Raw genomic sequence first — 18,740 nt, forward strand, 5'->3', positions numbered from 1 at the left:
TTCCCGCCACCGCATCGTCGAGTGCACCACAAGTAGGGGTTCCCACCACCGCTTTGAAGAGTACACCACAGGTGGAGGTTTTTGTCAGCCTTTCGACTGACCCGATGTTACTAGCCTTGAGCAGTGGTAGACACCCAGCTGTGGTAGAAATGGGTATCCGTGGGACTATTCTGAAGGACACCATTGTGGATGGTGGATCTGGGGTGAATGTACTACCAGAAAAAACATGGAAGCGACTGGGGAAGCCCACCCTGTGGCCACCCACATTCAACCTGGTGGGAGCGGACCAACACGGCATTAAGCCACTTGGCCTGTTGATGGCCCAACAAGTGACAATTGGTATGCAACCATTCTTGTTAGATTTCGTGGTTATTCCCTCGAAGAAGAAAGGCTATGACGCCATCCTGGGGAGAGCGTGGTTGATCAATGCGAGGGTAAACCACAACTGGAAGAAAAATACACTTTACATGGAGAAGGGAGGGCGGAAATATACCATTGACCTACATACCCAAGATGTCAGCGAAGAGCTCGCCTCTTCAGACTCGGACTCAGAGGACTCTAATAAAGGGGAAGGGGGTCCCAATGAAAGCAAGGGCAAGAACGCAATGGAGCCGAACAGTGAAGGGGTGCTCGAATTGGAGGGATGTTCTGAAGAGGAGGTATGCTCACTTAACGGGCTCTTCCACTGGCAAATGGAGGATTATGAAATGTTCCAAAGCTACAGGCTTGAAGTAGAGGAACCAGAGCAACCAACAGAGGTGTACCTACCGGAATACAAAGAATATTGGAAGGGAGATGCCCCAAACCCTAGCGACGTAGATAATCCGAAGAGTGTTGGCCACGATTGGAACCCTGTATGGAAGACCGCAGTCTTCAAAATCTTTATTATCCTTCTTCTTATGTACGGGAAGGAGACCGTGGTCCCTGTAGAATTTGTGGTTCAAGGTCTTCCGATGGCCATTGAAAATAGACTTGCCACCAACGGGTACAAATTGAAACCCTACCACGTGAAGCGCGCAGGGGACCTGAGAGGCCGGATGGACACTCGAGAGCCCAGAGGGGGACCAGAGAGGATGGAGGGGGACTCAAGAGGCCAGGCAGGCGACTCAAGAGGCACAGGACCACAACAGGAGACTTTTGGGCGAGGAAAACCGAGAAGGATGAAGAGCGATCCCAGAGACAGAGGACTCGAGCCGAAGACTCTCTAGACAACTTAAAAAAAAAAATATTGTGAAAAAAAACACCACCGTACGGGGCCGTACGACAGATGACCGTACGGTTGGAAGAAAGAAAGAAAAACGTACGACAGGCGACCGTACGATAAAAAATTTATTTAAAAAAAAAGTTTGAAAAAAATCGCACGGTCGTACGACAACGACCGTATGGTAAAAAAGAAAAAAGAAAAAAAAAGGGAAAATGGCCACCGTACGGTGGGACCAAGGTGACACCACCGTGCAGTGGACGGTGACACCACCGTGCGGTGGCACCACCGACGGTGGCACCATCGTTTGGCGGTCGCACCGTGCGGTGGGAGCCACCGAAGGTTGTTGCCGCGACATGAATCAATCGCACACCCAACATAAACCCCTGCATAGCCGCACACAAAGCGCAGCCGCTCCGTCGTCATGGTCCGCCGTACGGTGGAGGGGTGTAGGCTGCACGGGAAGGTGGCTGCATAATTGGGAAGGTGGCCGCACAATTGGAGGTGCCAGTGCTGTTGTTGACCGTATAGGGAGGTTGTATGGCCGGGGTGCCATTGGGGACATTTCAGTGCCTAAAAAACAAAAAACGATGACGACGGATTGAAAAATGATTCGATGACATCTAGAGCCTAGACACTGAAAATATTGGAGTGTAGAAGAAGGGTTTTGACATCATAAAATATCACAGAAATGATGCGTGCCATGGACTTTCGTGGGGTTTTGAAGGTTGTAAATTGGTGTTGGCGGTGGGGGCGCTGCCCCTCGACCCCGCCCTGTATTGCGACAGGGAGCGCACCTAGGGCGCTGCCCCTCAACCCCGCTGGGGGTGCCCCCAGACCCCCAGTTTATTTTTGAGCTACAAAATACCATGGGAAGTGTTGTGGTTGTCCGTACTATGAGAAAGAAGCCTGCAGCTAAGCATTGGCGGGGAAGCCATAAGCCATAGAGGGAGACGGATTTGGAGGTTGGGAACAAACAGAGTTTGAGGGAAGGCATTGCAGGTCCGCGCAGTTGTATAACACTAGGGAGTTATTCAGTTCAGTTTTTGGCCTTTGGGGAGTGTGATGGAGGATTTGAGGTGTCTCCTAGCATTTGTGCCAGTGGATTGTGGCCACCTCCAGGCAGGATAGGTATGCTTTGAGGAACTCGGAGTATGTCTCGGCTGGACGTGAGGTTGCCTTGGTGGATGCACAGAGGGCTCGGGAGGAGCTGACCACCAAGTTGGAGGCAATAGTTGTGTGAGACTTAGTTCAGCGTACCCAGGAGTTGGATGCCAGGAGAGCAGCACGGGTGGCTATCGAGGACAAATTGGCTAGGGAGACAGTATCATTTGAGTAGCAGTTGGTGGAAGCTGAGACTGAAAAACATGTTTTGCAGACAAGTTTGGGTTAGGCACAGGAGGACTGTGATGGCAAAGGAAGCACTATTAGTGAAATCCGCACTTGAGCATCGGATGGTAGCAGAAAAGGGTTTTCAGGCGAGGACACAACAAGTGTATAAGATCTGGGCCCGACTGTCGCCAGTAGTTTCTGCCGTTCATCTCTATTTTGTATTAAGTCGTCGGAGTCGACTTCTTTTCTTGGGGGGGATGATGTTGACGGGAATAATCATTATGTTATGTTGTTATATTATGTTTATGTTGTCGTCGGTAATAATGAGTTACGACGGTCAGTTAGTTGGCCGACGGGTAGGTAGTTGGAGTCGCGACGGTTGTGTCGCACCCCTTCGGGTATTATATATTGTGTACCTTTTCTTAGAAAGGATCATGTTAGTCGTGTCAGATATAATGTTATAAGCACTTGATGTACATGGACTGTTGAATTAATATAGAGACTAGTTATTTAATGTATTTCCATTATGTTCTATGCATTTACTTTCTGCATTTAACCGTTTACCCGAGAGGGCAAACACATTTCCCAATGGACTAGTATTGTTTCTCGGCTACTGCCACCTGCGAATTAGCATCGTTAAATAAAATGATAGATAATCCTTTTTGAATCATTCTACAAAAAGAAAAATGAAACCCTAATTTTTATCCAAATATTTTTGAGTCATTCATCTAAATATTTATGGGTCAAGCATTTAGTAGTGTCCACTGCCACAAGAAAAACAACGATGTCCTTTAACCTATATTTTTTATTATTCAGGGCATCAATCATATCCGAATTAGGGGTGATAGAAAGGCTAGATAGAGAAAGGTTATTTTGCTTACCACCTCCTCCTCCCACGTCGCCATTACCTTCGTACATAGCATAAACCCTAACATCATTTTTTTCAAAACCAGGAATAGAGAATGGATAATTAACAAGCTTTATCTTAAACGACTTAGAGCCAGTTGTAGAGGTGACATCTATATTAATGACACGATGACCCGAAACAAATGCTACATCATTTGGATCCCCATCCATCCCGACGCATTAAACATTCAAAGCACATTAACTAAAAAGTTAGAACACAAGTACAATACGACATTAAAACCACAAAAAAATCAAGAAGGCGAGAGGTGGCTTACCTACGTGGAGGTCATATGCCCTCCTCCACGACCTAGCTTAGAAGACCCCTCCACCAAGGCACACATCCTAGGTTCACACGTCCAAAGTTGCAAAGCCTCCAATTGCTTGATAGAATAAATAAATAAATAGTCCTCGACCCTTAAAAAAAATATAGCATAATATATAAAGAGCTGGTACAAAAATGACCATATGGTCTTGAAGGACAAAGCCACAATACCAAGTATACAAAACATGTAAAATATCAATATCAATTTGTCAAACTTGAATATCACGATAGATATTTATTGTTTAATATTAAAATTATACACTTAATAATCAATGCCATACTTTAACAAATACAAAATTTCAATTGTAATTTGCTATCAAACAAAAAAATTGAAAATGGGCCAAAGTAATTAGATAAGAAGAGTTAAGGAGGCTATAACCAAAGCCTTTGATTAGGAACAACTACTATTGGTTTTGTTGCAAAATATTCATGATTGATGGTTTTTGAGCTTGTAGACTTGCATTCCCCATTTCTTGTTCGCCTAATACTTTCTCTACAAACCTTAGTGCCACGAGACTATCAAAGAGAAAATGGCTTTCAATCTAGGGTTTGACATAGGCTTTGAAAGAATGCCTTTGACAAGCCATTGCAATAAACAAATGCTAATAAATTGAAAGGAAAAATGGCTAGATCAAACCCAGGTGCAAAAGTGATAGTAAATGTCGCAACGACAAAAAATAAAACAATACACCACACATCTTAAAATAATACATCTCACATGCTCTCTAGCATAACAACTTGGATTGAAACCTCTATGGAATTCCATAAAAAAAATGGTAAAATTTGCTAAAAAATGATGATGAGGAATTCAATAGGTTGAATGCCCCTCTAAAGGTAGCCAAAATATTCTATGCCCTTTTGTGGATGGGAGGCTTGAAGCAGGATAGATGGGGGCACTCTAACAATGGACAAGCCACAACAGACAAAAGTATAGACAACAACTACTAATCAAGCCCTTAAGTGACGCAAATAAATATACGACTTGCCATCTCTGTGACAACCTCTTGAGAGAAGCTACAACATTATGTGAATGTCTTCTTGCCCGTAATTTTAATGAAGCCCAGAGGGATTGCAAATAGATACTTTGCAAGTAAATGTCACTACTTTGATATTCCAAACAAAGAATTATTGATAATATGCCTACTAGGGAGATTTCAACATTGGTTATTAGCAATCAAACATTTCAAAATTAGGTAATCTCTAAGACACAAAGATCTATGAGCGTCTTTCAACAAGGATGGATGAGGCCAAAAGATATCAAAACAACTTCGAAAACCTTGCAACAAAGAGCCCAAATATGCCATGAACCATATGATAACTTGCATTGAGAAATCTCTACAGAAGTTCATTGAATATGTCCCTGAAACCACCAAGAATGTAGAGAAGTAGACAATGGACAAGCAAAGCTAAGTTCATAGCACATGGTACTAATCGAAAGGTTGGAGAGAAATATGCATTAAGTATACATTCAATGACATTAGACATCTTAACATAAGCATTCCATACAATTACCACTTCATAGATTTTTAAAGATTTATCTCCATTGTGCACTGTAATCCCAACACTTAGTCACCTACAGTCTATTAGAATTCGTATTTAAAATGCACGAGCCAATAAGACCTATCATAATTTGTATTCAACAAAAAAATATTTGCCTCTATTTATCTCTGTCACCTCCACTAAAAATAATCAAATTTCCTTTAAATGTAGATAAAAATAAATTATATAATTACACAAGCCAATATAAAAACATAAATTCTAATGTTCTAATTATATAAAACATGTTATTAAATTTTAACTACAAATACAAAAAGCATATTTAAATTATCCTATATGATTGACCAGTGAAAAAATAAACTGCCTATTAAATAAATATAAAAGTATCATTTAAACAAAATAAAGTAAACTTTTTAATCAAAATCCATCTAATTTCTATTTAAATAATCTATTAAAAAAAAACTTACATTTTTTTAATCTGTGTATTATATTTTTCTAATTAATAGGTTATGGCACTCTTTAATCCCGCGGACTTTTTAATCTCATTATTAATATATTCATTAATTTTCGTATGTGACATACAGTGTCTACTAGGCTAATATGGCTAATATTTTGACACATGTGGCCAGGTATTTTATGCATCAATTAGCATAATGAAGCAGGGTTTGAGAAATGCTTTCTCTCTTTCCCTCTAACCGGGTCACCAAATTCAAAACCCTCAGAGATTAATTTCATTTCCTTATTACAGCAACCTGCAAATTTTGTTTGTGTAATTGACTTTAACCGTAAAGGCGTTGTTTCTGACCATCAAATTTGGGGCATCGTTTTGTTATTATTATAATGGGATCGGGAGACACAGATACGACTCAACTGGATGAGCTTTTCATGCCCGAAAAGAGTATGAAAAACCCTCTCGTTCCACTCGGTATGTTCCTCTTGCACTACTTTTTATCCAGATTTTAGATATGAAATAAAATATAGATATAAAATTAAAGAACTTAGTATCAGAATTGTTGCAATTTTTTACAGTGTATTAATTAGTCAGAAATTTTGATCTGGTTACTATAGGACTTTGAGCTATGATTTTCTGCTTCATGGATAAGGTCAGAACATAGTACAAATAGTTTAAGTAAGAATAACATACGAGAAAGGTCTTTTTTCTCTTTTGGTCTTTGTTCGGTATGTTTTAATCTCTGGGATGAGTTTGCATCACATTATTAAGATTCATAAACACGGATTATGCTCAATTTATGCCCTTTTTTTTTTTTTAAAACATTTGTAGATATGGGTTGTGCCCAGTTATATGCCATTTTTGTTATTTGTAAGATTTGTAAACATGGGTCAAGCTCAATTGTATTCCATTGTTGGTACTTTAATATTTGTAAATAATAGTCATTCTCAATTATATGCGATTGTTGCTATTTTTAAGATTTGTAAGCAGAACTCATGCCCAATTATACGCCACTGTTATCCCTTTAAAGATTTATGGCATGCGTATTAGACGTATGCCTTATTGTGGTGAGCAGGTATTAACCATGGTTATAATATTATTCCGTTGACATTAAACTATAACACCTTGGACATGAGAAAGTTCTAATTATAAAGGCAAGGCAAGTCATAAAGTTATACCATCCCTGTGTCCTCAACATCATTACTGAGAAATTTGAGTTACTTATAGATGTACCTGTTTTACATTTCTATGTTTCCCCCTGTCATTCAATGGAGACTTTGCAGAGGGGAAGGGGAGGATTTTTTTGCAATTGTGGTATAGTTTATTGTTTCAAGCAACATGAATAGCATGGCATTGTGCTTGTGGAACCTTTCTGTAGTATATAAAACCTTAAATGAAGAAAGAAAGAAAATATGTTTAATAACTTAATAGGTCATGAGAGTCAAAAGAACATCGATTTATAAGAGTGGTTACAATGATCAGTTCTAGGGTATTGGGAGTCGGGACCTTAGGTTGTGAAACTTAGTAACTACTAATAGTTAAAGAAAATGAAACAAAGTAGGATAGTGTCAGGGAGAAGTGGTTAAACCCAAGACTGTCAGACCTAAATACAGGCAAAAGTAGCTATGTGAGGGAAGGATCAGAAATGGGCACAGTGTTGAATGAATATCATTATAAGAGACAGAGAATTGCCACTCTTTTTTAGCGATGCCTGGGCCAGAGGAATCAACATCATTGTCAATTACTGTGAAAGGGCCATGAAATTAGAAATGCTTACAGGATTCAATTTAAAGCTACATAATCAACATCATTGTCAATTACTGTGAAAGAACCATGGAATAAAAAATGCTTACATAATTCAGTTTAAAGCTGTAGAACCATAGGAAAATCAAATGAAAAAGAAGATCTACTTCTCCATATGTATCATACAAGTTTCCTCTCATCAGATGTCATCAATATTCTATAGATGGGTGGCATGCCAAGAAGCCTTGGCAATGCACTTTCTTTCTTCTTGCTTGTGATGTAGATGGATGGGCAAGACTGGCTTCATTTTCTCCCAAGCTTGGGTCACGAGTTCAAAGCTAAAAAAGTACAAAATATAAACAATATAGACAAAATATGTGTGATAGCACCATAGAAACAAGACTCGGACTCAGCGCGGACTCAATGAGGGTAACTCGACTTAGTATTTGGGACTCGGCAAAAAGACTCAGCACAAACTCGGCAAGTGAAAAGTTCAAGAAATTTAGAGATTTTTAAGGATTTAAAACTTTTTTAATGCACCCTTTATTAAATAAACCTTAAAGACACAATAACATCATCAAGTAGAAGCTAATTTGATCACATACACAAGTATACATCGATCACATAATTATAAACGCAAATTATAGTTGAAGGAAATAGCACACTTAGATATTTAAATATTGTCAAATGTATACAAAACTCATGGAATATGAAATCCATGACATCAAATGTTGCAAACAAATAGCAAAACATTAACTAGAATTCTATGGCTCAAAGGAGCCTGCATCCCTGTAGAACACAATTCTTCTACTGAGAGCAGGGGGTGGGGAGGGGGGTGAATTAGTAGAAGAGATTAGATTCAGATTTTTAATCAATTAAAGCTTTTGATGAATCTTAGCAAAACTTGAAACTGAAACTGAAAGGAATGCATCCACACAATGAAGCAAACACACAAGAAAATATGTGGAAAATCCAGAATGGGAAAAACCATGGTGGGAAAAGCTGTTAGTGTTAATTTCAAGCAATCAGATGTTAATCTAACCAATTAATTATAATCAGACTGTGAATAAATAGTAACAGTAATAAAACACAAGACACAAGATGCCAATACCCTGGGAAAACCTCCCTCTTGGAGGTGAAAAACCCAGCCTTAAATATGATATGTATTATCTAAATTGTAGGCAATTACAATATAGCAAACTTATCTCAGATTGCTGTCCAAACAGCAAGTTGACAAGGTAATGAAGGATGCAGCCCTAATCAACAGTAGATGACCAAAGGAGAGGATCAGCAGCAGATGACAACAATAGGCTGGAGCAGAATTGCAGAAGATCTTGACAACTTCGCCCAACAATATCCTTGACTGAATTCGCACAAGTGAAGAGTTCGCTAAAATGTAGGAGAGCAGATTGCATTTGCTAAGAATGATTGTGTAAATGACTTCATCTTCAAGTGGATTATATACCATCCTTTTTGGCGCTAAACATCCTCAAGTCGGCTTGCAAGATAAATAATTAATATTATACATTTTCCCACGTTAGGTATTGGGTCCAGCTCAATAGCCACCACGTTACAATTGAGCCCAGCCTAAAACATAGTTAATTGTTACATTTGGGTCTACCCTATTTACAAGTTATATTCAGTATAGGACCACAAGTTACATGTGTTTGGGCCCAGCCCTAAGTTGAATTTACATAATAGATAATATATGTGTATTTTAATTGTCATGACAACATTAAAATACAATAGATAGGTATCCGAGCTAGCTACTATTTCAACAGTTAGGATCTACTGTCCTAATCCAGCCTCACAAAGCATTAACGTATACAAGTTTTAAGGGCACCAACCCTCACCAATCTACTTGCTTGAGAGCACCAACTCTTACAATCACAATCTTCTCAATCTGAGCACCAACTCAGAATCCTTGTGGCACCAACCGAAAGGATATTACAAAAGTTTGTTAGTACTGATTTGTAACATTACATTTTACAATTACAACTTTGAAGATATATAAGCCAAATGTTATTCACTGAATATCATTACCCTTCAGATCTGTTTTATACATTACCACGGTAATAATCTGCAAATAACTATTCACAAACTTAGTATTATTGACAACCTTCAAATGGCCTTCTCATACAATTTCAAGGCAAATTTATCAAAAGAGATATACACTGTTTTATGTAACCGCTTTTGTTCTTCTTTTAATCTGATTTAATTCATAAAGCATTTGTTTCAATCTTCAAAACAAAATGATAGACTCACAGCACCTTATTCTTTTTATATTGCATACTCATTGCAGTCCCAAGTGATTAGCAATCTTCTTGATGATGAATTTCAATGTCTTCTTTTATCTATTTCATCACACTTAGAGCGATCTCTGAACTCATGCCTCTTCCCTCATATCCGTGGTCTCTTCAAAAAACCAATTTTTACTGCTGCTCCCTTAAAAAACCAATGCCCAACCAGTTGATATCTTTAAATTAGTTTGAAAACAGTTTGCAACTGTCCCAAGCAGTTATGTCAACCCATCAAACCACTCACTTTAACATTCTTTGCACAAAACAATGTAATTCGTTCTTTCCTTCATTGAACTTCCAACAGGTTTAAAACAGTTTACAACTAAATTCAGTTGTAACTAAATCATACCTGCCATATGATAAAGTAGACTTGTAATAAATTAATTGCTGATTAATATAACAATGAATTGGGTAGACATCTCTATATTTGGATTGGGAATAATTTATGAATTCTAACAAACATAGATCTCTAAGGAAGTGTGAAGGCAACAACACTTCAACATTGGAATATATGATGACTGAAACGTGCCAAATATGAACATTACCAGATCAATCATGATCAGATATAGGCATATAAATCTGAGGTATTCAGTCATTTTGTACAGTTCTCTATATTCATTCATGCATATTAATCTGATATCATGAATTCTGATGAACATTTTCATATCTCTTTTTGACAGATTGCTGAATATCTGTTTGACATCAATGACAAATCAAACCATTCTAACAATCCCTCCTACGAAGACATCTAAAGTAGGTCTCACTAACTATTGGGGGTTTGGGAGTGGAGATGCTAATGGGTTTGAGGGGCAGCAATGATAAATTGCACAAGGTGTTAGATGTAAGAAAAAACCCAATGATAGAAGGGTTGCGGGGAAATGCACTTGCGTTTTCCCGTGGGCCAACTTGGGGGTTTGGGGAAAAAAAAATTTAGAGAAAAAGAGAAAAGAGAGTGAAGAGAGCAAATTGATGCTTTTAGGGACATAGTAGGGTTTTTGGATGCAATTTTTTTTTTGAAAAAAACATCAAAAAATGTTTGTTTTTGTTATTTTTTGACATTAAAAAAAATAATTGATTTTGGTTGAGTCCAAGCATTAGGACTCGTTGGGTCCAAGTTGAGTCTGTGAGTCTTGGGTCTCGGCGAGTCTCACTCTGAACTTAGACAAGCTCGAGTCCAGGCCCCTAGGATTCACCTAGGGTCACCTAGCTCGGGACTCACTGAGTCCAGGTGAGTCCTGGCGAGTCTCGGAACTATATATATATATATATATATATATATATATAGTTATAGTTATTGAATCCATTTGTGAGTAAATCTATCAATTCATTAAGAGGTATTAAGTTAGTAATAATATAGCAGATTCCTTGAGAAATCATGTCTTGGATTTGTGAGGTGTTTTGCAAATAGGAAGGATAACCAGCCTCCTGAGTTCATGATAGGTGAAGGAAGACCGGCTGTCATGCTCTTATCAAGTACGCCACCCCAAGTTGGAATGGATGGCCAGCCTTCCATGCTTGTGGGCTAGGAGGTGGAATGGAAAACCGGCCTTCCATGCTTTTGGGCTTGATCAAGGACGGCCAGCCTCTAAGGTGAACTGAGGGATGGAAGGGCAACCAACCTTCCATGGTCTCGTCAAGTCAAGGACAACCAGCCTTGGGAATTGCTGGTTTGCAAACACTTCCAAGAAGTTCATGATGTGATTTTCTATGAGGAATATGCTATGATGTATTGATTCCATTATTATTGATGTTATTTTTTATTGATCTAGATATTATGATGTTTTTTGTGTATGGATTTGAATATTATCCTGATTTCATGTTATCTAATAGTACTAATATCAGTTTTTAGTAATTAATATTGTTTGCTGGCCTGAAACTAGAAATATCCTAAGAAAGGGACATTACATCAAATTAACCACACATCCCCTCTTATCACCCTTCCCATAAATAGCATTGATATGTCCTCTCAAAAGCACATTAGGCTGATCCGACAGCTGTAATTGGCAAGAAAGATCCTCCCACAAGCCCCCTTTTTTCTGTTAGGGTTGTTCGGCCATAAACATTAAAAAACAGACCCTAATATTCACATTAAATGAATGAAAAGAGCAAATCATTCAGTTGGCGTCCTTACTAATCATTTCCATTTTCATCTGCACTCCTAACAACACGTAAACCCTTGGAGGCTCCTTGAGGATCCATAGCCACACCCTTCCGCGACCTTCCACGAAGATTTCAAGATCCCAGAAAATCACTTTCCAACAATTTAGTTTCGAATCAAAAACATATCAGGCTTAAGATTAGAGAGCTAATTCTGAGCCAGCTTCCTTCTGTTAGGGGTATTTAGGCCCTTAAGATTCCAAGAGAGGACCTTCATTGAGAGTGTGGAGGGTGCTTCCCCCTCTGCTGTGGAGTGAAACATCTATAGTTTGTTGTGATCCAGAGTCTCTGTCATCCAAAATGTCAGATTTCAGGTTTTCCAATTCTGTTTTTAGGCCTCTATGCTCTTTTAACCACAGAATCACTTAAATTTAGAAACTTGTGTGCCCGAGCAAGCCCCCCAAAATCAGATGAAACTTTTTAACTTCTGAACTAGCCAAACGAAAACTCTCCTGCAAAGGTCCATCCAAACTTTTCACAACATTCTCTGGAACAAACACACTAGCAGATTCCACTATTTTAATCTCCAAAGGAGATCTCCCCAAAGAACCAGTCACAGCTACAATCCCTTCCAAAGGGGAGGCCAAGTTGTCTGCACGCTTCAAAGGTACCTCCAATTGAGAATTGGAGGAGAGAGCAGGAACAACAGTCTCTCTCCTCTTCACCTTCTTTGAACTGAAGCCCCAGAAGACTGAGCTGAAAGAGGTGAAATTTAGGAGAGTATGCCTCTAGATGCAAAGAAAGTCCAGGAGCTGACAGTGCCCATCAGGGAGGGGGCTCCTCCTTGGAAAAGAAAGTCATGGTTGCATCTTCTCACAAAGTCTGGCTTACCTTGGACAACTCCATCCAAATTAAATTTTTACTGGGATGGGGTACAAACCCTACCATCTGCTTTCTAGAAACAGGCTTAAGAATTCAACAAGACCTGCAAGGTGACCCACCCTGTGATAGGACTAGTGCTGAGAAGGAATACTTTCATAATTCAATTCCTGGAAAAAAACACTCAAATGAAAGGCAGGACAATGTTTTATTTGGGAGTGGAAAATCTAGGTTCCAAGGGCCACCTTAACTCGGGCATACACATAATGGGATTGATTGAGAGCCTGAGGATTGATCTCAATAATGTTACCCAAGCCCTTACTAATCTGCTCCAGACAAGCACAACTCCAGAATTCCAGAGGGAGGCCATAAAGTCTGCTCCAAAGCTCTCTGAAGTGAGCCAAATTTTCCAAGCTGCTCCAGCTTGGCTTCCACCCCCACACCTCATGGTGAGAACCATTCACTTGCCAATCAGTCAACTAAACAAGACCATCTTTGTCCAACTTGAAGGAAAGGTGATGATGAAAGATCCCTTGGGGATTGCATAAACCTGAGCCTTAGAAGACCACCTTTGAAGAATCCAAGAACAATCCTCAGCAAGAGGAAGCCACCTTTCCTTGCAAAGCAGCAAAACCACCCTATCTTCTAAATCTAATACTCTCCTTTCCACGCCACACCCAGACAAATCCACCTTTGGAACTTCACCTGACACCAGCAGAGGACAAGCTAGTGAAGGATAATGTCATCACATGTCTCTCCTGAGCCTGCCATTCTGGAATGGAATAGCATTAGCACATATTGCTGGGGAAATGGTTCTTAATCTACAATTCCTTTGTTGTCCTTGCAACTGCACCATGATTGGCAACACTGCCCTGTTTGCTGTCCACAAATGCCAGACTCCCCATCACACTTCTGTACTAAACAATACTCTTTTTGTCCAACTTGAAGGAAAGGTGATGAAGAAAGATCCTTTGGGGATTGCATAAACCCGAGCCTCAGAAGAACACCTTTGAAGAATCTAAGAAGAAACCTCAGCAAAAGGAAGCCACCTTTCCTTGCAAAGCAGCAAAACCACTCTATCTTCTAAATCCAATAATCTCCTTTCCACTTCACACCCAGACAAATCCACCTTTAGAACTTCACCTGACACCAGCAGACGACAAGCTAGGGAAGGATAATGTCATCACACATCTTTCCTGAACCTGCCATTCTGTAATGGAATAGCATTAGCACATATTGGTGGGAAGCGATTCTTAAAGTACAATTTCATCGTTGTCCTTGCATCTGTACCATGATTGGCACCACTGCCCTGCCTGCTGCCCACAATTGCCGGACTGCCCATCATACTTGTGCTCTCTTTTGTTTTGAAAAAACAATTTTTGTCCTCACTTGGTTTGCTCCATTCCTCAGCCCATCACATTGTTAAACTTAAAAATATTTTGTTATTGAACCTCTCAAACGGTATAGTTTTCATTTCACTTCTAAGATCTATCTCAACCATCTGTCTGATCTGTAAAACCAATTCTGAGGGAAATGATTCACCAATTTATGTTTCAAGATTATTTGCCATTACAACTAATTCAACAATTGTGATTTATAAACTATCAATTATGAGGTGAAGAGATGCCAACGTCTCTTCATTTTCCTCTTTGAAATATGCATTGAAAGAGAAATGATCAAAAGGACACCAATGACTCTTCATTTGCCTCATATTTTGTCTTTTTAATGTCCATTTGGAAGTGGCGTCAATAATGTGATTATCTTGAATATCTGTCCAAGATATTTATCTCTGTTCACATATTGATGAGTCCTGCTAGATCACTGCCTGACTTGCTTTACCTTTTTTTATTGCCATGTTATCTCTTCATTAATAAATAATTTATGTGCTTAGGCAAAGCCAATGTTGGGCCCCACTGATTGGATCAACATCTATTCAAGATAGATGCCAATATCCATTCTTCCTGTATCAATGGTTTTGAAATTGTTTTTTGGGATCACTAGATCATGAACAGCTATCATTCGGTGCGTCTTTAATTAGGGTTTCCTCATGTTGATCATGGAAGTAGTGCCTGCCAAGATTAGAACAATGAATTCAAAAGAACATTGAAGGCAAATTATGTTTGGCTGTTCCAAACATGCAATCTTTGTGTTGGTTGTAAATTATTCTTCATAATAGTAGTTACGAGTTTCTGGACTAGTGTACAGTCAATAATTGTGTTCTGGTCACATTTTCTGTTTAATGACGTGTAAATGTTTTAAAGGTTGGATTAATATATTAACTACAAAGCTGATTGTGCTTTTCTATGACAGGTGCCTTTGCTACAGCAGGTGTTCTTAGTGCAGGCTTAATCAGTTTCAGGAATGGTAATTATCAGTTGAGTCAAAAGTTGATGAGAGCTCGTGTTCTTGTGCAAGCTGGCACGGTAGCATTGATGGTTGGTACTGCTGTTTATTATGGAAAATTTTAATGTGTAAATAGAGGTCCATCAAGCCCTCAGAATAGACTATGTGATTGAATTGGTAGATCGTGAATTGAAGATGAAAAGCAAAATGAAAGTATTCTTTCTTTGTTCTTCATAATATTAAAATAAAATCAGAGGATACAATTAACTTGTTTGCCAGGATTTGTTTTCCCATTTCACCAAGTTAACGAGTTTATCTGAAACTGCCAATTTTTTATTATCTTATGAGAAGAAACTCAAGTCTTGACAATATGTCAGGTTCCTTGTGATCTGAAATACATTTTATGTGCAACTCTGTCATTCTTTCATAGTGACCAATATTCTTGGTTAAAATTTTATTTAGTCAACATCTAGATTGGTTGCTTTGGGGGTGAATATGTTGGCAAAAATCTGTGGCTGCATTAATGGGCTCAACTCTCAGCATTCATTGACGTTGTTTCACTTGCCGTTTACTTTCAGCAGAGTTACAGTTACAATACATATATAATTCTTTTGTGCAGAGAGATTATGGTTTTTAAATTCTTGTGTAAGGTTATATGAAGGTATGGCAACCTGGCAATTGTTAGAGAGATGCTACTTCATTTGTTGCCTAAGTGAATTTAAATGTTCATCTATTAGATATCTATCTTTTTAGCTGTTGCAAGAAATCTGAGGCAGATTGAGCTATGATAAAGATTATTAGTTACAACTATTTAGTGCCACTGCTGTTTAATATGCTTGAGAATATTAATTGAAGGGATGTGTGTTTTCTCAGATTTTTGTTTTTTAGTGTGCGATAAGCTTATATGTGAGCTCCCTTTATTTTTCAATATCAGTTTTCAGAGGAAACAATTAAAGGGTGAGCATGGAAAATTCCACATCATGGATTTTGTATTTACCTGTTTTCTCCTATCTGTTTTCTTTTTTCCTATCAGTACATGACATAATTTCAGATGTTAGTTATCTGTAAAGCTGGACAGGCTCCTGCTTATGCTACACAAAAGAAAGAATCCGAAGCACAGGAGCCTTACTTTTTAAAAACTTGCAATTGCGAGTAATTTTCTCCTGTTGCATTTGCAGTGCCGTTTCTTGAATTTTAAGTATTTAAACCATTTTCAAAAAAAAGTCACTGTAAAATATGCATATAGATATTACTCTTGAGGCAGACGCAAGTTCTTTAGTGTAAGTGTTTTGTTAGTTTTTTTTTTCTTTTGTACAAGCTTTTTAATAAATTTATTTTAGAAATAAAATTTTAAACTTAAATGACTTTAAAAATATATATATTTTAACCCTAATGAATATAGATAAAAAAACAAAGCTGTCTCCAAAATAGTAGGTCATGCTTAATGCAGCACGGTTTACCATTTTAGGGCAAGCCCTTTTTTGTTTACATAAACGTTTAAACCATATCAAGTGTAAGTAAACTAAGGATTTTTGGGTAATTGACGTTCTTTTTATGCATTAAAGCTTATTTTATCTTTACCCATTATGTTTGACTTGAAATAACAAAAGCAGTTCATTATCCCTCTAATTATATGAATAGGAATTGTTTTCCTAGCTTTTAAGTTTTTGTTTAGATTTTCTTGTTATCAATTTGGGTAATTGAAATCCATTTTTATTTTTGTAAAATCGTTGCAATGCATATTACTTAGGGTTGCTCTCTTAAGGGGTTCCGGTCCACAGGACAACGTGGACAAGTTCAATTGGAGATATTCTTTTTTCTGGCTAAAAGCAAGCCAACACCAAAGGCGTGTTTCCCATGAACTACTGACTGGACTGGTTAAGAAACATTTGAACTTGCTAGGGTTCTTTTAAAGAAAATAGAAAGACGTCCTTGCTAAGATTTTGGGCCTCAGTGAGCTTAATTTCACAGGGTTTCCAAGTGTGCTTAATCCTGGTCGTCAGAGATTGCTTTGAGGGGATACACCTGACATAATAGGTGATTAAACTACAGTTCTCATATTACTGGCAAACAAAACCAACATCTATTTATTGAAAGAGAAACATCTACTGGGGTATTGATGTTGTTAACTTCTTGTAGACGTTGGGAACAAATTTCTGAACTCGCTTGGGTGACATATCTGTTGCCGTTCACAGCAAAAGTTGCTGAGTTTTTCTGTTTTAAAACTGGTCAAGATGCTAACTGTATTTTTTTATCAATACCTGTAATTGAAATGATCTACAATCTAAATTTTATTTATATTATCTCTTGCTTTTAACTGTCGCCACAATATTTGGTGTGCTTACTCTACTGAATAGTTGCTGGATCAGTTGTGTTTATATGGGCCATTCTACATAGTAGAAAATTCTTACAAGTGAATTAACAGAGATGGAAATTTTATTGATGGGTAGCGGTAGATCTCAACAACTGGGAGAGGACTAGTCGACTAGACTAGAGGTGATTTGGTGTTTGTTATGTGCACGGTTCTTGCTGTTCTTCAAGCAGCTATAACAGATTGAGCTTTTAACTTAGCATATTTAGTATTACTGTCATGGTTTAACACTCTTGACCAAAGTTTGAGGACTGGACTCGCCACAGACTCGGCAGCCCAAAAATTGGTCTCGGACTCAAACTTGGCAAAAACAGGACTTGGCAAAAAAACCGTAGTTTACAAAAAAAAAAAAGAAAAAAGAAAAAAATGCATTTAGAGAACATAAGAGCCATAATTGAAACATTACACGTCATATAATCTCCAAACACTCGATATTTGACATTTCATGATTCATTCTCATAGTTTCAAAGTTTAAAATGTATAACAGCAGTACAAGTTTATAAATGTTTACAAAATTACATATAATGATATGTTCAAATGTGAAAAACAAGCAGCTAAAGAGAAGACTACATCTTCCTCTTTGCTCTCCTAATATAACTCAATTTTTCAAGCCTTGAGCTAATAGTAGCAGAAAGTGTTTAGGTATCTAAATGGTGAGATGATTCTTCTTCAAAATTAAAGTCCTCATCTTCGTCCTCATTGCCATCCTCCTCCATTTCATCCAATCTTGTTGCTTCTCTCTTTATTTCTACAAGATCTTTGTCAGTAAGGTCCTAGACATTATCAGCATCATTTTGTTTATTGATGGTCCACTCACCATATAGATCAATTTCATCCAAGTCAATGGCCTCATGTGAAACACCCTCCACCTTTCTAGTGCGAAGGCAAATGTTGTACCGAACGAAGACAAGATTATTGAGGTGCTTATGTGTCAACCCATTTCTCTTCTTTGCGTGAATGCTCTCAAATAAACTCCAATTCCATTCACACACAGAAGCACTACATGGCTTGGACAAAACACATATGGCTATCTTTTGAAGATTAGGCATGCCAGCACCATAATTCTCCCACCATAAATCTACAAAAAAAACATATAGAAATATTAGAAATAAGAAAAAAATGTAACAATCAAGTTTCTAGTTTTTTTCTTGTAGTATTGAACTAATTTTTTTACCTAGTTGTTGTTTTCCTCTCCTATCAATTGCTTGTTGTGAAGAGGAGAAGTTTCTCCCCTTTGCACCCTTGTAGATATTGAACGATGAACATTTCCAAATTCATAAATAGAAAGTCAAACTCAA

At 38.1% G+C, this 18,740-nt stretch overlaps 1 protein-coding gene across 1 annotated transcript; it reads left to right on the forward strand.

The window, feature by feature from the left end:
- Positions 1–5,848: 5,848 nt before the first annotated feature.
- LOC131028831 (RING-H2 finger protein ATL48) lies at positions 5,849–15,532 on the forward strand. Its single transcript, XM_057959183.2, has 2 exons — positions 5,849–6,183; positions 15,039–15,532. The coding sequence occupies exons 1-2, from the start codon at positions 6,099–6,101 to the stop codon at positions 15,194–15,196; spliced, it is 243 nt and encodes an 80-aa protein (XP_057815166.1). The 5' UTR covers positions 5,849–6,098; the 3' UTR covers positions 15,197–15,532.
- The last annotated feature ends 3,208 nt before the right edge of the window (positions 15,533–18,740 follow it).

This window comes from Cryptomeria japonica, chromosome 5, assembly GCF_030272615.1.
Source record: "Cryptomeria japonica chromosome 5, Sugi_1.0, whole genome shotgun sequence".
In the NCBI taxonomy this organism is placed as follows: domain Eukaryota; kingdom Viridiplantae; phylum Streptophyta; class Pinopsida; order Cupressales; family Cupressaceae; genus Cryptomeria; species Cryptomeria japonica.

Coding starts and splice junctions, on each gene's coding strand:
- LOC131028831 (XM_057959183.2), top strand. CDS start 6,099: ATGGGATCGGGAGACACAGATACGACTCAACTGGATGAGCTTTTCATG. Junction 6,184..15,038: donor AAACCCTCTCGTTCCACTCG/GTATGTTCCTCT, acceptor TTTCTATGACAG/GTGCCTTTGCTACAGCAGGT.